The sequence below is a fragment of the Heptranchias perlo genome, chromosome 36, assembly GCF_035084215.1.
Source record: "Heptranchias perlo isolate sHepPer1 chromosome 36, sHepPer1.hap1, whole genome shotgun sequence".
Classification (NCBI taxonomy): Eukaryota; Metazoa; Chordata; class Chondrichthyes; order Hexanchiformes; family Hexanchidae; genus Heptranchias; species Heptranchias perlo.
The window spans coordinates 24,697,644-24,724,199 of NC_090360.1; the positions used below are offsets into that span (position 1 = coordinate 24,697,644).

Genomic DNA, 26,556 nt, shown 5'->3' on the forward strand with positions numbered 1-26,556 from the left:
AACTGGACTGGAAATAGGTGAGAGCAAAATTAGCCTGAGTGTGAATAAAGCTACATAACATTACAACCCACTGCTGAGATCAGGAACCTAGAATGTGGGTGAGCACCGGCAGGAGGTGCCGATTGTTCCAGTGGACAGTCTTGTTGTGCACACACTTTTCTTTACAGTGGAGTGCTCTGGGTGTTAAACTGTGCAGCCCAATCCCAGCAACTTTTACAAGGCCAACCCCAGAGACCTTTTGTGCCCAGAAAGCCAGGGCCCAAATGGTGTCCTTTCCCACTGTCCCCTTCTGGAAACTCAGTGTCCCTAAAACTAACGTCGGGCGTCCAGTTCTGGGTCCTGTCAGACATCAATTCCACAAGCCACATTTAAGATAGGAACTGGAAAAAAAATCATTGACCATGCTGTAGATTAAGAGGAATTTTACTGTTTTCATAAATACACTGTACATCACAGAGCACCGGGTGTTTAAGCTGCACTGTGTGCTGTTTGTCACAGGCCACTTTAGCCTCTGCGGATCCAATTGTTCCCAAAAACTAAGTTGTTTACAGTTACCTTGTAAAGTCCCAGAAAGATTGCAATTTAAAAGTTTTACAAATGTGACCAATCGGCCCTGGTGTTAATACTGGGGACGTTTTGCAGTTTCAGCTGTCTGTCGGCGACTTTGTATGTGAATGGCGAGGCCTAGTGCTTCAGGCTTCGTCAAGCCCCTTTAGGCTGGATTTCATTTTGCGCTTCTCCTTCTGACCCAGAACGCGATAGATTTTCTTGCGAGCTTCTTTTTGCCTCTTAATCTTCTCCTCTTGCTGTTGGTGTTTCTGTGCGAGGAACCTTTTGTGCTGCTGATGCTCCTTTCTGTGCTGCTTCTGTACTTTATACGCATTGACTGTGCCCAGAGCCGAGAGCAGGGCTGAGATCTGAGGACAAACCATTTATTTATTTTTAAAAGGCGGCACTATCCATTTAAATCACACACACATCCTAATGCTCTGGTGCTGACAGTGCAGCTAAAACAGAGAAAGTTGATGATTGTAACGAACCCGCCCCTGCTCCAGTTGTCTTATTGCTGCTCTGTTTCTTCCTTCTGTTCCCTGAAAAGCACCATCCCAAAGGGCCATTCTTTGTGTGTGAATCTTGACAACCAGTGTCAGAAGATTATTCAACTACAGAAGCATCACACACTATCCAGTGATTCTGCTGGAATCTGTGTCAGACTGGACAGACCCTGAACAATCTGATGCATTTTCCTGCAGGGTCGCTGGAGCAGGAGCCCTGGCTGATTTTTCTCCTTTCTTTACTCAGTACTGAGGAGGCTGAGGCCTAACAACATTCAAGAAAGTGGGATAAGGGTGTAGCAATACTGGGAGGAGGACCAACAATACTGGGGAGGCTGTGATCTGACAGGAATGCACCTAGACCTGAACGGGCGGTGGAAGCAGATTCATTAGTAACTTTCAAAAGGGAATTGGATAAATACTTGAAAAAGGAGAAATTAACAGGGCTATGGGGAAAGAGCAGGGAGTGGGACTGATTGGATAGCTCTTTCAAAGAGCCGGCACAGGCACGATGGGCCGAATGGCCTCCTTTGTGCTGTAAGGTTCTATGATTCCAGGACGAGAGAGATTATAAGTGTGATGGGGCCTGGGGCCATTGTTCCCCCCCACACTGCTGGTCAAACAAACGTTACTGGAAGGGAGAGAGCGTTTGTGCAGCAGATTCACCGCCTTCAACACTGGACATTTCAGGCTCCTCGGGTTTTCAAAACAAACTCAAACACTCCCCGTAGCAGCACAGCCATTTGAGTTTAAAATCAGCAGCTCCACTTCCAAACAGGCTCCACTAGTTCGTACCCACAATACCACATCCTGGGTCCAGTTTCCAAACATAGAATCCTGACTTTATTGCAGGAACGGAGAGCGAGATCATTTTGCCAGGCTAAAATTTATGAGCTTTGCTGAGACAGGCTGTAAACTGAGACTGAACTCGCCCGGGAGCCCCCGAGGGGCCGGGGCCGGGACCCCCCCACCCCCCGAGGGGCCGGGCCCGGGACCCCCCACCCACCGAGGGGCCGGGGCCGGGACCCCCCACCCCCCGAGGGGCCGGGGCCGGGACCCCCCACCCCCCGAGGGGCCGGGGCCGGGACCCCCCCACCCCCCGAGGGGCCGGGCCCGGGACCCCCCACCCACCGAGGGGCCGGGGCCGGGACCCCCCCACCCCCCGAGGGGCCGGGGCCGGGGCCGGGACCCCCCCACCCCCCGAGGGGCCGGGGCCGGGACCCCCCCACCCCCCGAGGGGCCGGGGCCGGGACCCCCCCCACCCCCCGAGGGGCCGGGGCCGGGACCCCCCCACCCCCCGAGGGGCCGGGGCCGGGACCCCCCCACCCCCCGAGGGGCCGGGGCCGGGACCCCCCCACCCCCCGAGGGGCCGGGGCCGGGACCCCCCCCACCCCCCCGAGGGGCCGGGGCCGGGACCCCCCCCACCCCCCCGAGGGGCCGGGGCCGGGACCCCCCCCACCCCCCGAGGGGCCGGGGCCGGGACTCCCCCCACCCCCCGAGGGGCCGGGGCCGGGACTCCCCCCACCCCCCGAGGGGCCGGGGCCGGGACTCCCCCCACCCCCCGAGGGGCCGGGGCCGGGACTCCCCCCACCCTCCGAGGGGCAGGTAACAAGCCTCTGCAGGGAAAAGCTATTCCTACCATTTCTGACAAACGTATAGCTAGGTTTAGTTATTTTTTTGACTACTTTAAGCTCCAAATCATTAGCTCAGAGAAACCAAAATGGTGCAGTTTCAAAAGAGACTGCGACTTCATTGGTTGTGTTCAGTCAGCTGTTTCGTGGTTTCCTACCTGTTCAGTCATATTTGAGACAATTGGGTAATATTCAGTTATCAATGATCTTTGTTTTAATCAACAAGCCAAGCTGAATTTTTTTGGCCCACTGAGATCGGAGGGGGGCCTCAGGTCAGGGTATTTGGGGAATCTCTCTCACTCTAATGATGTAAGGAGTCATGGAATGAGATTCACCGTTGGTTCTACGACCCGTTGCATGTCCTTCTAACCCGGTTATCAGACTTCTGTCTTTTACACGGATACACTGAAGCCCCTGCCCATGGGCGGGAGTACAATCTGATCACTTGTTAATTCTCAGACTCCACTGACAGTCAAGTGAACGGAGGCAGAGGCAGAGCGGTGAGTGACTGATATTGCTCCAATCTCTCTGTTCTCACCTGTTCACTCTGCTGTGGTTCTATGACCATGGGGAGGGGACAGTCTGACATCCAAACCTACACATGCAGCAGTGGGCACTGAGCAATAGCTGGAACTCTGCCTGATGCTCACCCTGCCCAGCTCAGGGCACTGAGGCCAATTCTTGTGCCCCCCAATTGCAGCTGTGATCAGCTAAATCAGCAGCAGCTTCACATCTCAACTCCCCACAACCAGCAGATAACACCGCACCTGTACCAGTACTTTCCAATCTTCAGAGTGTGTGAAGCGTGATGTGTAAATTTACAGTCGTTCTGGCCTTGAGACACCACCCAGGTTATCTAAGGCCAACAGACTCTTATTCACTGATCACTACAATACGCTGCTACGCAGAAGGGTTATTTCTGAAATGTACTGTTGTGCTGAAGGAAAACAGACAAAGGATATTGAGTGCGTGAGACACTGAAATAAAGACCATAGAAATCATCTCTAGAGGAGGAATTACATTACACAAGACAGTAGGACGGGACAAAGATCCTGCATCTGATCTGATAGCAGCAACAGGCGGGTGAGAGCCGGGCGCTCTTGGGGCACTGATGCCCTTGAAACGAGTCATTACCTTTCTCTCGTGTGTACTTTTGATCACGGCGACACGCTGCCGATCCCGCGGTACGCTGGCCAGTTTCTCTTGATTTTTGGGCTTGTTCTTGAAGGGCAGGGCTCTCTGCAGCATCTTGGGGATGTAGATGGGGTTGAAATGTTTCATCTTTCTCTCGATGGGCTGCAGGGAAACACACGCAATTAGAAATACAGCACAACACAGCTCAACCACTCACCTTAGGGTCACAGGGTGTGAACCAGTAATAGAATCAATTACTGAGGGACACCAACAACGTGCATCAGTAAAGATGTTCATTGTGAGGGACTCGGTGCCTGAATTATTGATTCTTTACAGCTGGCACCTGGGTTCAGAACTAAGTCAGAGACATAAAATATATCATAGAATCATACAGCACAGGAGGCCATTCGGCCCATCGTACCTGTGCCAGCTCTTTGAAAGAGCTATCCAGTTAGTCCCACTCCACTGCTCTTTCACCCTAGCCCTGCAAATTTTTCCCCTTCAAGTATTCCCTTTTGAAAGTTACTATTGAATCTGCTTCCACCACCCTTTCAGGCAGTGCATTCCAGATCATTACAACTCGCTGTGCAAAAAAAATGTTTCCTCATGTTGCCTCTGGTTCTTCTGCCGATCACCTTAAATCTGAGCCCTCTGGAAACAGTTTCTCCTATCAAAACCATTTATGATTTTGAACACCTATCGAGCTCCCCAAGCAGCTCGAGCCCAATCTTCTCCACTCCTCTCCTGAGGGCACTGACCTCAGGGCGACGGGCCCCGATTGGTGCTGGGACTCAGGGCGAAAACTGCTGCAGCCCTCTGATAGTTCGCTCTAGCATTCTCTTGGCATCACACCAACACTTGGCATCAGCACAGTCTTAAAATGATATCCACAATGTCAGAGAATAGAGCTGACATTTCCTTTCCTGCACCACTGTCCCAGTTGAGATTGACAAATAGCTCTCAGGTCTGTATAACACGCAGCGCCCCGGGGGGGGGGCGCCCAGGACACGCAGCGTCCCGGGGGGGCCGCCCATGCCTCTAACTTCTGGCGGTGAAGCTGGTCCTATGTCAGAGCAATTCCAGGGCAGTTCTGAACTCGTTCAGCAAGACTCAGGTCTATAGTAGCCTGTCTATTCCCACTGTATTTCTGACACTAGGAGTGTACAAACCAGCTTCCGACATTACCTTGTACAAAGAATCCTTGTTTGGTTTCATCTTAATGCCCAAGTCGTGTTTGAGTTGTCCAACGGTCCTCATTCCAGTCCAGGTTTCCCTCTCAGCACTTGGCCTAAGCAATGACGTGACTGGGTTATACAACTTTGGCACCAAAACCGGGTACCACGTTCTCATGAAAACAATATCTGAGAAACAAAACAAGCAGTTTAGCTTCATACTGGCTAACACATTGCAACATGTTTACTGGCTGACAGAAGTCCGTCTCCAAATCGATGAAAGTGAAGGGTGAATCAGCAGCTCCTTCAAACTCCAGATGCCACAGACAATAGGACACGGGTTCATGCTGATTCCACACACAGCCTGCTGCTGCCCGGGATGGGGGGGGTGGGGGAGAGAATGCCAACAAAAGGCAAAGTCTTGCACGAGTTCCATTGTCGTCATTGGTAAAGCTCCAGCAGCCCCAACCCAATGTCTAGTGGGCACTAAATTGGCAATCACACTCAATAAAGTCACAGGATGGCCCGTGAGGTTAGGTACCACGGGTGCAGCAAGGGTGGGCTGAAATTTGTTGTTGGGCAAAGATTACCTCTGACAGACCCAAGAATGCTTGGTGCTGAATTTGTGCCTGAAACAGGAAGTGATCCAATTACTCAGCACTAATGCCCCTCACCTCGATGGGCACAAAATTCATGGGGGAAAAAAAAAAAGTCCATTGTTAAAGATCAGAGGTACAAGGATTAAACAGGATTCAGTGGGCTCTGTTTTATCACACTTTCAGACCTTTTCCTTAACTATTACATTTAAAGACACACCACTCACCGCTCATCAGCAACCTATCCTCAAAGGAGGCTCGGAACGCACCCTCTGGGGTGCGAAGAGCTTTCTTCAGCTGACCACGAACCCCGCTCACACTTCGGATCGATGCATTCTCAAATTTAGCAACTTCCAGCGCAGAGTTAAACATCCCCTGTGTTCAGAGACAAAGCATCCGTCAGCAACCCCAGGGAAAGGATGGACTCACTGTCACATACACCAGTGGGGAAAGCCACTTCCAGATGTGGACTGAGCAAGCCAGCCCAGGAAGGTTCGAGGCTTGGTCACCTGTTCAAAAACAAAGCTCAACCATGGCAGTAACAGGTCCACAATAACTGGTGTGAGGCCATCGCACAGGGGGAGGGGGGGCAGAAGCAGGATGGACCTCTGCACACTTCAGTAAAACAGGTGAGCAGCACTCAAGTGTCCAGACTCACACGAGGAGCGATAACCTGGGGTCAGATGGAAGGTCTCCCTCAACATGAGGAGACACAATGAGGGAAAACAAAAAGAAACATGCAGGATTTCACAGTGATTATCCCCTGGGTATAGTCTGATATTGTATATAGAAGGGTTGGTATAAGATTCAGGGCAGCCACCCATCCCTACCCAGTGAGCCCTAAACAAACGTTGGACAAGGACAGGATCGTCCCAGCTCATTCCCAAATAGGTGGGGGGGGGGGGGGGCGGTGGGGAGAAAGAGAAGTAGAGGAAGGGAGGGGGTTTGGAAGAGGAGAGGAGGGAACGGAAGGGAGAAGGAAGTTAGACCTGGAAAGGGATGATGTGCTTGCGGGTTTTAAGGCAGAATTTATTTGGTTAGAGTTAAGAAGCAGAACAGGAGCTATTACACTGCTGAGTGTTTACTGTAGACGACCAAATAGTGGGAAGCACATTTCAGAAAGATGTAAAAACAATAGAGTAGTGATATTGGGGGAGCTCAATGATTCTAATACAGACTGGGGAAATAACAGTGTAAAAGGGCAAGGAGGGGGAAGAATTCCTGAAATGTGTACAGAAGAACTTTCTTGATCAGTGTGTTTCCAGCCCAACCAGGAAGGAAGCAGTCCTGGATCTAATTCTGGGGAATGAAGTGGAACAGGTGGAGCATGTTTCAGTGGGGGAGCATTTGGGAAACAGTGATCACAATATCATTAGGTTTAGAGTAGTTATGGAAAAGGATGAGGAACAATCAAAGGTGAAGATACTCAACTGGAGGAGGGCAAATTTCAGTGAGTTAAAAAGGCATCTTGCCCTGGTGGATCAGAAACAAAGATTGATGAGTAAAACAGTAAATAAGCAATGGGAGGCCTTCATAGAGGAGATGGCTCAGGCACAGATTAGACACATTCCTATGAGAGGGAAGGAAGGGCATCCAAAGATAGAGCTCCCTGGGTGACGAAAGGTACAGAGATTAAAATAAAACAAAAAAGGAGGCTTATGATAAATTCACGCTCATAATTTAGCAGAAAACCAAGCTGAATACTGGAAGTGCAGAGGGGAGAACTGAAAAAGGAAACAAGAGGGGTAAACAGCATGTATGAGAATAGATTAATGGAAACCCAAGGGGGGAGAAGGAGCCGAGCGGAAGGTGCGGGGGGGAATAGGATTACTAGAGGGGAAACTGCTGTCAGTGGGACGGAAGCTGGTCACCTTTATGAAGGCCGTGTTCTTGTAAATCTTGAACGGGAAGCCAACCAACTTGAGTTTTTTAACGATACTTATGGATTTATCGAGGTCCAGCACCACTCCTGTCGCTGCTATCCTGAAATCCCTCTGCAAAGAGAAATCAACAGTTAGCTTCAGGGATTCTAACATGTAACTCCCACATGGAACCAGGATAAAATACACAAAGATTAAAACTAGTCACCAGGAGGGAGCAGTCACCCGACATTGCTAGACCCAGTATTCAGAAAGCACCAGAGTGTGTCTGAAGGGGGCATTTCCTTGTACGTTTGCAGATGGCAGTGCACTGGGTTTCCACACCTGTACGAGACGTCTCATCACTGCCCATGAGGAAAGAATCATTCTGGATACACAGTGCAACTTGGCCACATGCCCCAAATGAAAGTGGCCATTCGAATCTCATTTGATTTTTCACGAGTCACATGACAGCCTGGCTGCAGCCATCTTGCAGTTTTCATGAACTCAATGTGGCTCCATATTAGTGGATTCGGAATTTGCAAAACAAATTTACTTTCTGCAGCACACAGCTACCCAACTCACACATATGTAAAAAACATTGTGAAATGTGACCTTTATGGTGAAAGTGATGTATTACAGAAAGTGAAGTGTCAGTATTAGCACTGTTGTTAATCTCACATCTTTTTCATTTCTCATTATGCCTCGGTTTGTCCCGTGCAAGTATCACCTGCCTGTTAACCATCTCCCATTCCCATCCTAAATGCCTCATGGGTCTTTTTCTTTTCCGGTGAGTGTGCTCGTTGGCCTTTTTCTCTCCTTTCCTTTTTAAACCCTGTTCGTCTGTAATATCTTCCAATTCTGAGAGCCGGTTTATACCCAAAATGTCAACTTCTGTTCTCTCCACAGATGTTGCCTGACCTGCTGGCTGTTTCCAGCCTTTTCGGATTTTGTTCAGATTTCCAGCGTGTTGTTTTTTGTCCCGTTGCCCATAATGCCTCCCTGGGTGGCCTATCCCACAGATCTCACCACACGATCAACTACCGAGCACGTTGATCAGCCTGTCCCTGGTTGGACATATCCCTCCCTGCCTTCTGGGCTCCACCGTACATTTTCTATCTTCATGTGTCAAAATAACATTCCAATTTCGCCCCATCCCAGTTTACATAACTTCTAGGTTTAAAGGTTCAAACGCAACTGAGGACAATTAACTGACCTGGACTATCCCGGCTGATCCTATTCCCTGTTTTCGAACAGTACGTTACACTCCAGTATTTTTGGCACAATCCTATTTAATCCCTCTGATAGGTCACAGTGTTTTTACCATCGCTCTGATATGTTCCAGTAAGTTTATCAATCCCTCTGATAGGTTGCAGTGTCTTTAACCATCCTCCTTGTTAGGCCCAAGTGTGTTTGATTGGTCTTTTTCCCAACCAATTGATCTGGGCTTGATCCTTGTTCAACCCACTGAAATTTGTTACTTCCCAGCCAGACTCCTTTATCTTTAACTCTTGTTGGTCTTTATTGGTTTTCAATTCTGGTCACTGTTTCTCAATAACTCGAGATTTGACCACATAATTCAGGCTGACACTCCCATTGCAGTACGGAGGGAGTGCTACACTGTCAGAGGTGACGTCTTTCTGATGAGGCGTAAAAGATTCCATTGTTTCATTTTTCTCATTCACCCCTCTATTCTCCCATCTGTTCTATTTCTCCATTGCACAAAAATGAGGAGAGGGCACGGGATGAGGGGGGAGAGCACAGCTGCATTTAACCACTGACCGCCCTACACCCAGATCAGATGCCTCCTGACCCCACCTGCTGAAACTCACCGAAACACCAGCCACAGACGGAATGGCGAAGAATCCTGTGCCTTGTGGAGTAATCGGACCTGGAGCGAGGAAAGAAAACAATCACATCATCGATTCTAAATCTGGGGGTAACACAAAACTCAACAAATAGTGAACTGCAAACACTCACAGGACTTGGTGCATTCCAGCAGTGTTTACAGGGGAGGGAGGGAGGGGACTCCTGGGCAATGATTCCAAATGTTGTGGGAGTGCTTTGAGACCGATGACACGGTAACAGCCTCAGTTTCCAGGAGCTCTCTATGCAACATCCTCCTTTAAACCATGTTCTTCAAATCCAATTCACTCAGGCTGTTCCATCACTGCCCAACCTCAACATCAGCACAGATAGAGCGAAAGGGCTGTGGATGGGCCACAACAATGTCCCTTTGGGTTGGAGCCATCTGAGTCACATTACATCTAGTCACATTCTGCAATTTCACCCCTGCTTTTGGTGATGAGTTGTACAAGAGCCTCTCACTAGGAGCAGGAAAGGTCTTAGCTCCGTGCCCCAGCTCCTGAGGTGTGATAGTGGGCCGTACAAAGCCTCAGGCTTAATCAGCAGTTTAGATTGAGTGAGGTGAACTCAAACAGGCAGCAAGTGGGAAGCTACAATCGTGCTCAGTACCCCAGGCCGAGGGGGAGGGGGGGGGAAGAGAAAAATCCAGAGTTTCCACTTCTAACCACGATTCCTCCTGGATCGGACGAGGGTCAACTTGAGCTAGTGTCCTCGAGTCGATGGCACTCACTGTCAGAGCTCACACTCACTGTCAGAGCTCACACTCACTGTCAGAGCTCACACTCACTGTCAGAGCTCACACTCACTGTCAGAGCTCACACTCACTGTCAGAGCTCACACTTGACGAGTGACCACAAGAGCATGTGGTCACCCATGGCCCCACACCCTAGAGTCACCCTCTGGGAGAGGAGAGGAGGGGGAAATGTGGGCAAGTCTCTTACCCCAGATGGTAGCAGAGCAGTGCATGTGCTCAGGCGTGTATTTGAGCAGTCTGTGGCGCCCATTGTGGTCCTCAATATAATACATTGGGATGGTCTGAAAGCGTCTCCAGCCGAGGGAGAAGATCAGAGGGTCTCTGGTCTTCAGAATCTTCTTGTGCCATCGATGCTTCTTCAAACGCATCTGGTCCAGTGAGAAACAAAGGAACGTTAGTGGATGGGCCACAACAATGTCCCTTTGGGTTGGAGCCATCTGAGTCACATTACATCGAGTCACATTCTGCAATTACACAGGTTAAAATTGGCACACATGTGCTTGTTCTGACAAATATAACATGTTCCTAATAGATGCATCATCTGCTAAATGTACTCCATGGTGAGAGACTGAGTCACAGAATGCAGCAAAGTCTTAGAGTTAAATCAATATCAGCCACAACGGTAGTTGGTTTTAACACTCCTGGACCAGGGAACAGAAAGTCAGGCTGGGTCGCTGTTTGCTACACAGCGAGGACACCTGTGCACTTTGCCCCCCGGCAACTCCAGCCCCCCGCCCCCCGGCAACTCCAGCGGCAGCAGGGAGGGGGAATTTGGGGATATATATTTTATAATATTATTTGTCAAAGAGGTTCCTACAATGTTTACCACTGGTGTGTACATAAGAACATAAGAAATTGGAGCAGGAGTAGGCCAATCGGCCCCTCGAGCCTGCTCCGCCATTCAATAAGATCATGGCTGATCTGATCCCAACCACAAATCTAAAGAACACAAGAAGTCGGAGCAGGACCCGGCCACATAGCCCCTGGGCCCTCTCCGCCACCCACAGGGCATTGACCGATCCGAACTCAGCTTCATGTCCAATTTCCTGCCCGCTCCCCATAACCCCTAATTCCCTTTACTTCTAGGAAACTGTCTATTTCTGTTTTAAATTTATCTAATGATGTAGCTTCCACAGCTTCCTGGGGCAGCAAATTCCACAGACCTACCACCCTCTGAGTGAAGAAGTTTCTCCTCATCTCAGTTTTGAAAGAGCAGCCCCTTATTCTAAGATTATGCCCCCTAGTTCTAGTTTCACCCATCTTTGGGAACATCCTTACCGCATCCACCCGATCAAGACCCTTCACAATCTTATATGTTTCAATAAGATCGCCTCTCATTCTTCTGAACTCCAATGAGTAGAGTCCCAATCTACTCAACCTCTCCTCATATGTCCGCCCCCTCATCCCCGGGATTAACCGAGTGAACCTTCTTTGTACTGCCTCGAGAGCAAGTATGTCTTTTCTTAAGTATGGAGACCAAAACTGTATGCAGTATTCCAGGTGCGGTCTCACCAATACCTTATATAACTGCAGCAATACCTCCTTGTTTTTATATTCTATCCCCCTAGCAATAAAAGCCAACATTCCGTTGGCCTTCTTGATCACCTGCTGCACCTGCATACCAACTTTTTGATTTTCTTGCACTAGGACCCCCAGATCCCTTTGTACTGCAGTACTTTCCAGTCTCTCGCCATTAAGAAAATAACTTGCTCTCTGATTTTTCCTGCCAAAGTGCATAACCTCACATTTTCCAATATTATATTGCATCTGCCAAATCTCCGCCCACTCACCCAGCCTGTCTATATCCCCTTGCAGGTTTTTTATGTCCTCCTCACTCTCTACTTTCCCTCCCATCTTTGTATCATCTGCAAATTTTGATATGTTGCACTCGGTCCCCTCCTCCAAATCGTTAATATAGATTGTAAAGAGTTGGGGACCCAGCACCGACCCCTGTGGAACACCATTGGTTACTGGTTGCCAGTCCGAAAATGAACCATTTATCCCAACTCTCTGCTTCCTGTTCGATAACCAATCCTCCACCCATGCCAGAATATTACCCCCAATCCCGTGATTTTTTATCTTAAGTAATAATCTTTTATGTGGCACCTTGTCGAATGCCTTCTGGAAGTCTAAATACACTACGTCCACTGGTTCCCCTTTATCCACCCTATACGTTATATCCTCGAAGAACTCAAGCAAATTTGTCAGACATGACTTCCCCTTCATAAAGCCATGCTGACTTTGTCCTATTAAATTATGCTTATCTAAATGTTCCGTTACTGTCTCCTTAATAATAGACTCCAAAATTTTACCCACCACAGATGTTAAGCTAACTGGCCTATAATTTCCAGCCTTCTGCCTACTACCCTTTTTAAATAACGGTGTTACATTAGCAGTTTTCCAATCTGCCGGGACCTCTCCTGAGTCCAGGGAATTTTGGAAAACTATCACCAAAGCATCCACAATCCCTACTGCCACTTCCCTCAAGACCCTAGGATGGAAGCCATCAGGTCCAGGGGATTTATCCGCCTTGAGTCCCATTATTTTACTGAGTACCATCTCTTGAGTGATTTTAATCGTATTTAGCTCCTCCCCCCCGAGAGTCCCCTGTTTGTCCAGTGTTGGGATATTCTTAGTGTCCTCTACTGTAAAGACTGAAACAAAATATTTGTTCAGCATTTTTGCCATCTCCATGTTTCCCACCATTAATTTCCCGGTCTCATCCTCTAAGGGACCTATGTTTGCCTTAGCCACCCTTTTTCTTTTTATATAACTATAGAAACTCTTGCTATCTGTTTTTGTATTTTTTGCTAATTTCTTTTCATAATCTAACTTCCCTTTCTTAATCAATCCTTTAGTTACTTTTTGCTGTCTTTTGAAGAATTCCCAATCTTCTATCTTCCCACTAAGTTTGGCTACCTTATATGTCCTTGTTTTTAGTCGGATACTATCCTTGATTTCTTTACTTAGCCACGGGTGGCTGTCATTTCTTTTACACCCTTTTTTCCTCAGTGGAATATATTTATTTTGAAAGTTGTAAAATAACTCCCTAAATGAACACCACTGCTCATGTACCGTCTTACCCTTTAATCTATTTTCCCAGTCCACTTTAATCAATTCCGCTCTCATACCATCATAGTCTCCTTTATTCAAGCTCAGTACGCTTGTTTGAGAATCAACCTTCTCACCCTCTAATTGGATATGGAATTCAACCATGTTGTGGTCGCTCGTTCCAAGGGGATCCTTAACTAGGACATTATTAATTAATCCTGACTCATTACACAGGACCAGGTCCAAGGTTGCCTGCCCCCTTGTAGGATCAGTTACATACTGCTCAAGAAATCCATCCCTGATGCACTCAATGAACTCGTCCTCAAGGCTGCTCTGCCCAATTTGATTTGTCCAGTTAATATGATAATTAAAATCCCCCATAATTATGGCTGTTCCCTTATTACATGCCCCGACTATTTCCTGATTAATACTTCTTCCAGCAGAGTTGCAACTATTAGGAGGCCTATATACTACGCCCACTAATGTTTTTTTTCCCTTATTATTCCTTATCTCCACCCAAACTGTTTCATTATCTTGATGCTTTGTCCCAATATCATTTCTCTGTATTACAGTGATTCCTTCCTTTATTAACATAGCCACCCCACCTCCCCTTCCTTCCTGCCTGTCCTTCCTGATTGTTAAATACCCTGGCATATTTAATTCCCAGTCGTTGTCACCCTGCAGCCATGTTTCTGTAATGGCCACAAGATCATACCCATACGTAGTTATTTGTGCCGTTAACTCGTCCATTTTATTACGAATGCTACGTGCATTCAGATAAAGAACTTTCAAATCTGTTTTGTGACGCTTAGTTCCTGCTTTTTCCTTTTTTAACACTTCACCTTTTACTCCATACCTTCTGTCCCTTCCTGTTACGCTTTCCTCTCTCTCCCTGCTCAGGTTCCCAACCCCCTGCCACTTTAGTTTAAACCCTCCCCAACAAGTATTCTAAAACTAGTATTCATGTTAAATTCATTTGCTGTATTTGCACATTGCAGCAGTGTCACCATCTTTAATTTCTGATGATTATGAGCAGTGATTCAGGAACTGGTGCCCTGGGGTCAACGACAGCTTTCACAGACATACACAAACATCCTGCTCTTACTGTTTAAAACTGCAATTGGACTGAAATGCTGATGAGCGAAGCAGAGGCCTCATTTACTAGCTCATCACTTCCTCCAGAGTCAGCCTGGGCGCACCAGCACTTTGAACACACAGGGCTGCTGCTGACTGACGAGACTGACGGAAGCCCTTCCCAAGTGGCGAGCCAGCCAGGATTTAAAGAAGTGAAAGTTGGCATGTCTTTAAGTGCCGTTCTCCTGGCCGTGTACAGTGCACCATATCTGTACATTTCCCATTTTACAGCACAATAACCCTCAGTGATGCATCTCCCAACATAGTCCATGAACAAAAAGCACAGGAATAAACCCACAGCAGAAACTGCTCCCAACAGCTTCATAGCTGCAATTAAACATTTAGACTGAAGTCATTGTCTTTATCCCCCATCACAAACTCCGATCCTTCGCCACTGATTCCATCCCCATTCCTGGCCTCTGCCTGAGGCTGAAACGGGCTGTTTGTAATCCCAGCGTCCTATTGACCATAAGTTGAGCTTCCGACCCCCATATCCTCTCCATCACATGAAAAAATACTGGCAAGTAAAATTAAGGAAAACCCAAAGATGTTTTATAAATACATAAAGAGCAAGAGTAGGGAAGAGTAGGGCCCATTAGAGACCAAAAAGGTAACCTGTGTGTGGAGGCGGAAGATGTGGGGATGGTTCTTAATGAATACTTTGCGTCTGTCTTCACAAAAGAGGGGGACGATGCAGAGATTGTAGTTAAGGAGGAGGAGTGTGAAATATTGGATGGGATAAAAAGTATTAAGGGTTTTAGCATCGTTGAAAGTAGATAAATCGCCAGGCCCGGATGAAATGTATCCCAGGCTGTTAAGGGAAGCAAGGGAGGAAATAGCAGAGGCTCTGACCATCATTTTCCAATCCTCACAGGCTACAGGCGTGGTGCCGGAGGATTGGAGGACTGCTAACGTTGTACCATTGTTTAAAAAGGGAGAAAAGGATAGACCGAGTAATTATAGGCCAGTCAGTCTAACCTCGGTGGTAGGCAAATTATTAGAATCAAATCTGAGAGACAGTATAAACAATCATTTAGAAAAGCACGGATTAATCAAGGACAGTCAGCATAGATTTGCGAAGGGAAGGTCATATCTGACTAACTTGACTGAATTTTTTGAGGAGGTAACAAGGAGGGTCGATGAGGGTAACACGATTGATGTAGTCTACGTGGATTTTAGCAAGGCTTTTGACAAAGTCCCACATGGCAGACTGGTCAAAAAAGTAAAAGCCCATGGATCCAAGGGAAAGTGGCAAGTTGGATCCAAAATTGGCTCAGTGGCAGGAAGCAAAGGGTAATGGTCGACGGGTGTTTTTGTGACTGGAAGGCTGTTTCCAGTGGGGTCCCGCAAGGCTCAGTACTAGGTCCCTTGCTTTTTGTGGTATATATTAATGATTTGGACTTGAATGTGGGGGGTTCATTTTTGCAGATGATATAAAAATTGGCCGTGTGGTTGATAGCGAGGAAACATAGAAAATTAGCGAGTAGGCCATTCAGCCCCCTCGAGCCTGCTCCACCATTTAATATGATCATGGCTGATCCTCTATCTCAATACCATATTCCCGCTCTCTCCCCATACCCCTTGATGCCTTTTGTGTCCAGAAATCTATCTAGCTCCTTCTTAAATATATTCAGTGACTTGGTCTCCACAGCCTTCTGTGGTAGAGAATTCCACAGGTTCACCACCCTCAGTGAAGAAATTTCTTATCTCAGTCCCAAATATCCTACCCAGTATCCTGAGACTGTGACCCCTCGTTCTGGACCCCCCAGCCAGGGGAAACATCCTCCCTGCATCCAGTCTGTTGAGTCCTGTCAGAATTTTATGTTTCAATGAGATCCCCTCTCATTCTTCTAAACTCGAGTGAATACAGGCCGAGTCGACCCAATCTCTCCTCATACGACAGTCCTGCCATCCCAGGAATCAGTCTGGTGAACCTTCGCTGCACTCCCACTATGGAAAGTATGTCTTTTCTTAGGTAAGGAGACCAAAACTGCATACAATACTCCAGGTGTGGTCTCACCAAGGCCCTGTATGACTGCAGTAAGACATCCTTGCTCCTGTACTCAAATCCACTTGTAATGAAGGCCAACATACCATTTGCCTTCCTAACTGCTTGCTGCACCTGCATGTTTGCTTTCAGTGACTGGTGTACAAGGACACCCAGGTCCCTTTGTACATCAACATTTCCCAATCTATCACCATTTAAATCATACTCTACCTTTCTGTTTTTCCTTCCAAAGTGGATAACTTCACATTTATCCACATTATACTGCATCTGCCATGTATTTGCCCACTCACTCAACTTGTCTAAATCGCCTTGGAGCCTCTTTGCATCCTCCTCACAACTCACAACCCAACCAAGTTTAGTGTTGTCAGCAAACTTGGAAATATTACATTTGGTTCTCTCATCCAAATCATTGATATATATTGTGAAGAGCTGGGGCCCAAGCACTGATCCCTGCAGTACCCCACTAGTCACTCCGAAAAAGACCCATTTATTCCTACTCTCTGTTTCCTCTCTGTTAACCAATTTTCAATCCATGCCAGTTTCTCATCCCCAATCCCATGTGCTTTAATTTTGCACACTAACCTCTTATGTGGGACTTTATCAAAGGTCTTCTGAAAATTGAAATAAACCTCAACCACTGGTTCTCCCTTATCTATTCTACCAGTTACATCCTCAAAAAACTCCAGTAGGTTTGTCAAACATGATTTCCCTTTCATAAATCCATGTTGACTTTGTCTAATCCCGTTGATATTTTTTAAGTGTCCTGTTATCATCTTTTATAATAGACTAGCATTTTCCCTTCCCTGTTTTCTCTCTCCCTCCTTTTTTAAATAGTGGGGTTACATTTGCCACCCTCCAATATGCAGGAACTGTTCCATAATCTATAGAATTTTGGAAGATGACAACTAATGCATCCACTATTTCCACGGCCACCTCTTTTAGTACTCTGGGATGCAGATTATCAGGCCCTGGGGACTTATCTGCTTTAGAACATAAGAAATAGGAGCAGGAGTAGGCCAAGCAGCCCCTCAAGCCTGCTCCTCCATTCAATAAGATCATGGCTGATCTGATCCTAACCTCAAATTTAAATTCATGTCCAATTTCCTGCCCGCTCCCCGTAACCCCAAATTCCCTTTACTTCTAGGAAACTGTCTATTTCTGTTTTTAATTTATTTAATGATGTAGCTTCCACAGCTTCCTGGGGCAGCAAATTCCACAGACCCACCACCCTCTGAGTGAAGAAGTTTCTCCTCATCTCAGTTTTGAAAGAGCAGCCCCTTATTCTAAGATTATGCCCCCTCGTTCTAGTTTCACCCATCCTTGGGAACATCCTTACCGCATCCACTCGATCAAGCCCCTTCACAATCTTATATGTTTCAATAAGATCGCCTCTCATTCTTCTGAACTCGAATGAGTAGAGTCCCAATCTACTCAACCTCTCCTCATATGTCCACCCCCTCATCCCCGGGATTAACCGAGTGAACCTTCTCTGTACTGCCTCGAGAGCAAGTATGTCTTTTCTTAAGTATGGACACCAAAACTGTATGCAGTATTCCAGGTGCGGTCTCACCAATACCTTATATAACTGCAGCAATACCTCCCTGTTTTTATATTCTATCCCCCTAGCAATAAAAGCCAATATTCCGTTGGCCTTCTTGATCACCTGCTGCACCTGCATACTAACTTTTTGATTTTCTTGCACTAGGACCCCCAGATCCCTTTGTACTGCAGTACTTTCCAGTTTCTTGCCATTAAGATAATAACTTGCTCTCTGATTATTCCTACCAAAGTGCATAACCTCACATTTTCCAATATTGTATTGCATCTGCCAAATCTCCACCCAGTCACCCAGCCTGTCTATATCCCCTTGTAGGTTTTTTATGTCCTCCTCACTCTCTACTTTCCCTCCCATCTTTGTATCATCTGCAAACTTTGATACGTTACACTCGGTCCCCTCCTCCAAATCGTTATATAGATTGTAAAGAGTTGGGGACCCAGCACCGACCCCTGTGGAACACCACTGGCTACTGGTTGCCAGTCCGAGAATGAACCATTTATCCCAACTCTCTGCTTCCTGTTAGATAACCAATCCTCCACCCATGCCAGAATATTACCCCCAATCCAGTGATTCTTTATCTTGAGCAATAATCTTTTATGTGGCACCTTGTCCAATGCCTTCTGGAAGTCTAAATACACTACGTCCACTGGTTCTCCTTTATCCACCCTGTACGTTATGTCCTCAAAGAACTCAAGCAAATTTGTCAGACATGACTTCCCCTTCGTAAAGCCATGCTGACTTTGTCCTATTAAATTATGTTTTTCCAAATGTTCTGCTACTGTCTCCTTAATAATAGACTCCAAAACTTTCCCCACCACAGATGTTAGGCTAACTGGTCTATAATTTCCAGCCTTCTGCCTAATACCCTTTTTAAATAAGGGTGTTACATTGGCAGTTTTCCAATCTGCCGGGACCTTTGCAGAGTCCAGAGAATTTTGGAAAATTATTACCAAAGCATCCACAATCCCTACTGCCACTTCCCTCAAGACCCTAGGATGTAAGCCATCAGGTCCAGGGGATTTATCTGCCTTGAGTCTTATTAATTTACTGAGTACCAATTCCTTAGTGATTTTAATCGTATTTAGCTCCTCCCCCCCAGAGCCCCCTGTTTGTCGAGTGTTGGGATATTCTTAGTGTCCTCTACCGTAAAGACTGAAACAAAATATTTGTTCAGCATTTTTGCCATCTCCATGTTTCCCACCATTAATTTCCCGGTCTCATCCTCTAAGGGACCTACGTTTGCCTTAGCCACCCTTTTTCTTTTTATATAACTGTAGAAACTCTTGCTATCTGTTTTTATTTTTTTTGCTAATTTACTTTCATAATCTATCTTCCCTTTCTTAATCAATCCTTTAGTTACTTTTTGCTGTCTTTTGAAGAATTCCCAATCTTCTATCCTCCCACTAAGTTTGGCTACCTTATATGTCCTTGTTTTCAGTCCCATTAATTTTCCAGCACTTTTTTTTTACTAATACTAATTTACTTTAATTCCTCCTTCTCACTAATCCCTTGGTTCCCCAGCATTTCTGGGAAGTTATTTGTGTCCTCTTCCATGAAGACAGAACAAAAGTTTTTGTTTAATTGCTCTGCTATTTCCCTGTTCCCCATTATAAATTCTAAATAAAAGGAGGAAAGCTGTAGACTGCAGGGAGATATTAATGGACTGGTCAGGTGGGCAGAAAAGTGGCAAATGGAATTCAATCCAGAGAAGTGTGAGGTAAGGCATTTGGGGAGGGCAAACAAGGCAAGGGAATATACAATAAATGGGAGGATACTGAGAGGTGTAGAGGAAGTGAGGGACCTTGGAGTGCATGTCCACAGATCCCCGAAGGTAGCAGGACAGGTCGATAAGGTGTTTAAAAAGGCATACGGGATATTTTCCTTTATTAACCGAGACATAGAATATAAGAGCAGGGAGGTTATGCTCGAACTATATAAAACATTTGTTAGGTCACAGCTTGAGTACTGTGTACAGTTCTCGTCACCACATTACAGAAAAGATGTGATTGCACTAGAGAGGGTGCAGAGGGGATTTCCGAGGATGTTGCCAGGACTGGAGAATTTTAGCCATGAGGAAAGATTGGATAGGCTGGGGTTGTTTTCTTTGGAACAAAGGAGGCTGAGGGGAGATTCAATTGAGGTATATAATGACAGGAGTGGATAGGGAGGACCTATTTTCCTTAGCAGAGGGGTCAGTGACCAGGGGGCATAGATTTAAAGTAATTGGTAGAAGGATTAGAGGGGAGCTGAGGAGAATCTTTTTCACCCAGAGAGTGGTGGGGGTCTGGAACTCACTGCCTGAAAGGGTGGTAGAGGCAGAAACCCTCAACTCATTTAAAAAGTACTTGGATGTGCACTTGAAGTGCTGTAACTTACAGGGCTATGGACCAAATGTTGGAAAGTGGGATTACGCTGGATAGCTCTTTTTCGGCCGGCACGGATATGATGGGCCAAATGGCCTCTTTCTGTGCCGTAACTTTCTATGATCACCAAGACCATCTACCTCCATCTCCGTAACATCACCCGATTCCAATGCTCTCTTGGCCAGCCTCCCACTTTCCACCCTCCATAATCTTGAGCTCATCCAAAACTCTGCTGCCCCATATCCTAACTTGCAACAAGTCCCGTTCACCAATCACCCCTGTGCTCATTGACCTACATTGGCTCCTGGTCCGGCAATGGCTCGATTTTAAAATTCTCACTCTCGTGTTCAAATCCCTCCATGGCCTCACCCCCTCCCTCTCCCTGTTAAACTCCTCCGGCCCTACAACCCGCCGAGAGCTCTACGTTCCTCTAATTCTGGCCTCTTGCACATCCCCGATTTCCTTCACTCCACCATTGGCAGCCGTGCTTTCAGCAGCCTCGGCCCTGAACTCTGGAATTCCCTCCTAAACACCTCTGCCTCCTTTGAGGCCCTCCTTAAAATCTACCTCTTTGTCAAAGCTTTTGGTCATTTGTCCTAGTATCTCCTTTGGTTCAGTGTCATTTTTTTTGTCTGACTACTGTCTTGTAAAGCGCCTTGGGATCTTTTCCTATGTGAAAGGCACTGTATAAATGCAAGTTGTTGTCATTGGTGAGCCATTACCTGCAGGTATCCAATATTTCCTTCGCTGCTTCCCAAGCCGCCGAGAATCAACGGATAGCGGGAGTCAAAATTCACCACAAACTCGAAGGGAACATTCTCAACCTCAACCCGGACGTACATTCCGGGTCTAAAACCTTCGTACTGAACTCGGGTCTCATCATCTTGGTCATCAAATTCGGCACGGTTAAGCTGTTTGGAAGGAAAAAACATTTTAAGATATATAAAAAAAAATCACCAGGGCACTGGATAGTGCAAGGGTCAGGCACAACAACTCCCCCCATTTATAGAACGCATTTAATGCAGAAAACGATCCCAAAATATTTCACCGAGGCACAAGACAAAATGGACGTGTTATTAGGAGTGTCCAAAAGCTTGGAAAAAAGCTGGGTTTTTAAGAAGAGTCTCAAAAGGGAGAGAGAGGAAAGAGGATGGGATTCGAGAGTATGGGGGCTAGGCAGCTGAAGCCATGATCTCTAATGGTAGGGTGAAGGAATGGGGGAACGAGAGAGGCTGGAGTCAGAGGAACAGAGGGTTCGTTGGGCTGTGGGAGGGAGACACCCAGGTTATAAAGAGTTTGTTTCAGCCTCAGACTACAGCCAGCAGAAGGGATGGAATTGGAGCAAGGGTATGGAGTTTATGGCAGAAACTGGATGTCAGACAAGCAGTGTGATAGCACAAAGTCAGTGGGCAGTCAAGAGCGGCGATGGAGAGGTAGAGCTGGGTGTCATCGGCGTAAATGTGGAATCTGACCCTGCATCTGTGGATGATTCGTCAAGGGGACCTCTTATAACTGTGATCCAACCCAACTGACGTCACTCCAACTTTGTGAATAGTATTTGTGTACTGCTCCCATTTTATCCTCCCAGGCCAGAGTAACTACGAACTACTCCCATTTAGCCCCAAACGGCAAGTTATTTTTAAAGCTGTATACAAATAGAGATATGTGGGACACACAATTTTCTTATTACAGGAAGTTCTTGCAGCATTGCACCCATCAAAGAGGTACAAGGGAATCCCTCTATGAATGCATGCAGCTTATTTTTTTTAAAAACTGCACATGTACATTTCCCTTGCAATCTGCAAAGTCCGCATTACAATTGTACCAGATTGGTTCAAATTTCATATTCACAAAGAATCAGAGCTCAGTGGGGAGGGAATGGATGAAAAATGAGAAATCCTACCAATGAGGAGCTACTAAGGAACGAAAGCAACCAATCAAACATGAGCAGATAATGAAAGAACGGAGAAGCTGAACCAATCAACGCACTCCAAAATAGGTTTGTGCCACTGTGAATTTTTGACGTTTAGATTCCTGTCCAGTACGTGTTTCACTCGTTCCGCTGGTGATCAGGGGAGTTCAGAGCCCGATCCGGTTGTGAATGTTTATTCTTACCTGTGCCTGCTTCTGCATTTCATCTTTCAGATCGTGGAAGTAACTTCCTTCGCCATCATCATACTCCAAGTCAAACATTTCCTTCAATTTCCGCTTTTTCTCCAAACGCTTGGTCTGTTCCTCCTCCTCTGCGCCTTTGGTATCATCGTTACCTTCATCATCTTCCTCATCCTCTCCCTAATTTGGCAGACAAGTTTGTTTTCAGTTTGAAAGCTGATTAATTTCTACATCCAGATGTTACAATATAAACTAATATGTTTCCAATTCTGCCTTTCCCACCATCACATCCTTAACCTTTGACTAATTTCTAAATTGTTCCCTGGGATATGGGATATCGTCCCACAGGGTCCTTGCTCCAGTGGCCATTCCTAATATGCAAACCTAGACAGCAAGTGTTGAAAGGCTACTCCCCTTGATGGATACGACAGCTGAGCCCGATGCTGTCCGCAGCTGATGGCCATGCACATGTGCTTTACAGCGGAGGTAAGTGTACAGCCAAAAGCAGCAGGAATCCTGGATGATTTCCCCCTACCCATGGGACACTGAGGAAATGAACCAGAGATCCTTCTGGTCACACTGTGTAGTTTCATTAACCTACTGGTGGGGCTCAGTGTCATCAGTCACTGTTCCATGGCATTTATGTTCAATAACCTGATGTGTGAAAACATTTCTTCTAAATATCTCCTTTGCCCATCTAGAGATAATCCCAGTCGATGCCACTTGTTACCGATTTAGGCCAAAACTAAAAGCAAGGAAGTGATGCTGAACTTACACTAAACTTTAGTTAGGCAAAGCAGGAGCATTCTGTAGTTTGGGGAAATGAAAGAAGGTGCAGCATGGATTCACGAGCCCGTTCCCTATGATGTAACCTTACAGTTATGGAGAGACACCAAGAAGGTGAGGCTTTTTTCACAAGAACCGAGAAGGTTAAGGGTGACCTCATACAGGTCTATCAATTATGGAGGGTTTTGATAGAATAAATAGCGATAGGTTGTTTCCACTGGTCAGTGAGATGGTCACAAGAAGCGCACAAATTTATGATCACGAAAAGAATTAAAGGGGAGGGTCACGATTTGAGATTATTGGCTATTTGACCTAAGAGGGACTTCTGTTTAAAGCTCTTATTGAGGAATAAGAGAAGACACAAAACCGTAATGGGAATTGTCTACAGGCCTCCTGATAGCATGAAATGGCAGAATGTATTAATTCAGAGATTAGAGAGGCTTGTAGCAAAATAAGAGTTGTTTTAATGGGAGACTTTAATTTTCATATAGATTGGGAAGAGCAGAGTAACTCAAGTCAGAAAGGTAGTGAATTTCATGAGTGCATTCAAGATAGTTTTCTGGAGTAATATGTTCTAGAATCAAGAGGACAGGCCACACTAGATTTAGTAATGAGTAATGAGTCAGGCTTAGTTAATAATCAAACAGTAAGGGAACATTTATCTAACAGTGATCATAATATGATCGAATTCAATGTTAGGTTTCAAAAGGAGAAATGTAACAGTTACTAAGATTCTAGATTTTGGTAAGGCTAACTTTAACTGGATGAGACAGAGACTGATTAGTTTTGACCAGTTTGCTGTACAGATATCGGGCAAAACTACAGATGAACAGTGGGAGGTGTTCAAAAAATAATTTAGCTTAATACAGGACCAGTATATATCCCTAAGGGGCAAGAGTTTTAGTTACCAAATAAAACAGCCATGAGAGTGAGAGATAACATAAAACTAAAAGAAAGAGCATACAAAAGTGCAAAGAATAGTGTAGATCCAGGGGACTGGGGGAGCTATAAAGAACAGCAAAGGAAGACAAAAAAGATAGTAAGAGCTGCAAAAAGGGAATATGAGGATATCAAGAGTAACACAAAAAGTTTTTATTATATGAGAAAAAAAGGGGCAGTCAAGGATAATGAGGGCCCTTTAAAAACAGATAATGGTGATATTGCAAATGGCAGACTTGTTGAATAATTACTTTGTGACAATCTTCACAGTAGAGGAAATTTGTACACTTCCATCAAGACTCCCCTCAGCCTCCTTTGCTCCAAGGAAAACAACCCCAGCCTATCCAATCTCTCCTTGTAGCTTCAATTTTCAAGCCCTGGCAACATTCTTGTAAATCTTCTCTGCACTCTCTCCACAGCAATTACGTCCTTCCTGTAATGTGGTGACCAGAACTGCGCACAATACTCCAGCTGTGGCCTTACCAGCGTTTTATACAGTTCCATCATTACATCCCTGCTTTTGTATTCTATACCTCAGCTAATGACGGGGAGAATTCTGTATGCCTTCTTCACAACCTTATCTACCTGTACTGCCACCTTCAGGGACCTGTGCACATACACTCCAAGGTCTCTCACTTCCTCTACCCCTCTCAATAAATTCCCGTTTACTGCGTATTCCCTTTTACTGTTTGCCCTCCCTAAGTGCATTACCTTGCACTTCTCCGGGTTGAACTCCATTTGCCACTTTTCCGTCCACTCCACCAACCCATTGATATCTTCTTGGAGTCTACAGCAATCCTCTTCACTATCAACCACACGGCCAATTTTTGTGTCGTCTGCAAATTTGCCAATCATGCCCCCTACATTCAAGTCCAAATCATTAATATATACCACAAACAGCAAGAGACCCAACACTGAGCCCTGTGGCACACCACTGGAAATGGATTTCCATTTGCAAAGACATCCATCGACTTTTACCCTTTGTTTCCTGTTACTGAGCCAATTTTAGATCCAATTCGCCACATTTCCCTGTATCCCTTGGGCTTTTACCTTTCTGACCAGTCTGCCATGTGGGACTTTGTCAAATGCCTTACTAAAATCCATATAGACAACATCCACTGCACTACCCTCATCAATCCTCCTAGTCTCTTCCTCAAAGAATTCAATCAGATTTGTACGGCATGACCTTCCCTGAACAAATCCATGCTGACTATCCCTGATTAAACCATGCCTTTCCAAATGACAGTTTAGCCTATCTCTCAGTATTGATTCTAATAGTTTGCCCACCACCGAGGTAAGACTGACCGGCCAAAAATTGTTCAGCCTTTCCCACGTACCCTTTTTAAACAATGGTACTTCGTTTGCAGTCTTCCAGTCCTCCGGTACCTCCCCTGTATCTAGTGAGGATTGGAAAATGATCCTCAGAGCACCCGCTATTTCCTCCCTGGCTTCCTTCAATATCCTAGGAAACAATCCATCCGGCCCTGGTGACTTATCAACTTTCAAGGATTCCAGTTCCTCTGGTACTTCCTCTCTCGTTATGTTTACCTTATCCAATATTTCACACCTCTCCTCTAACTACTACGTCCGGATCATTCCTTTCCTTTGTGAATACGGAGACAAAATATTCATTTAAAACCCTACCCACATCCTCTGCTTCGATACGCAAGTTACCCTTATCATTCCTGATAGGTCCCACCTTTTCCCTAGCTAACCTCTTGTTCTTAATGTACTGATAAAACATCTTTGGGTTTTCTTTAATCTTACTAGCTAATATTTTTTCATGCCCTCTCTTTGCTTACCTTATTTCCTTTTTTACATCATCCCTGTACTTTCTATACTCCTCTAGGCTTTCTGCAGTATTTAGTTTTCTGTGACAGTCATAAGCTTTCTTTTTCTGCTTTATCTTGCCCCGTATACTTCTAGACAACCAGGGGGCTCTAAATTTGGCAGTGCCACCCTTTTTCTTTGAGGGAACGTGTCTGCATTGTACCCGTAGAATTTCACTTCTTAGTGCCTCCCACTGGCTTGCCATTGATTTCTCCTCAAGTCGTTGTGTCCAGTCCACTTCTGCCAAATCACCTCTTAGTTCTGTAAAATTTGCCTTCCCCCCATTTAAAACGTTTACTCCTGATTTAACTCTGTCCCTTTCCATAATAATGCTAAAACTAACTGAATTGTGGTCACTATCCCCAATATGGTCACCCACTGTCACTTCACCCACTTGCCCATCTTCATTTCCCAGGACTAAATCTAGAATTGCATCCCTTCTTGTTGGCTTGTCACGTACTGGCTAAAAAAAAGTTCTCCTGGACACCGATCAAGAATTTTGCGCCCTCTGTGCCCCTCACACTGTTTGAATCCCAGTTGATGTTAGAGTAGTTGAAGTCCCCTACTATTATTGCCCTCAGAAATTTGCCTACATATTTGTTCTTCTATCTCCCTTTTGCTATTCGGGGGTCTATAGTACACTCCTAGTAGTGTGACTGCCCCTTTTTTATTTCTTAGCTCAACCCGTATGGCCTCGATTGATGATCC

The 26,556-nt window shown here is 45.9% G+C and overlaps 1 protein-coding gene across 1 annotated transcript in view; it reads right to left on the minus strand.

Annotated features, from left to right (window-relative positions):
- Positions 1-407: 407 nt before the first annotated feature.
- Positions 408-26,556, minus strand: part of bms1 (BMS1 ribosome biogenesis factor) — a 91,904-nt gene continuing 65,755 nt past the window's right edge. Inside the window, 9 exon segments of the mRNA XM_067972778.1 lie at positions 408-917; positions 3,821-3,982; positions 5,006-5,181; positions 5,816-5,963; positions 7,460-7,582; positions 9,280-9,338; positions 10,255-10,435; positions 20,904-21,092; positions 22,297-22,473. Coding sequence (XP_067828879.1) covers positions 693-917; positions 3,821-3,982; positions 5,006-5,181; positions 5,816-5,963; positions 7,460-7,582; positions 9,280-9,338; positions 10,255-10,435; positions 20,904-21,092; positions 22,297-22,473 — 1,440 coding nt within the window. The 3' untranslated portion in view covers positions 408-692.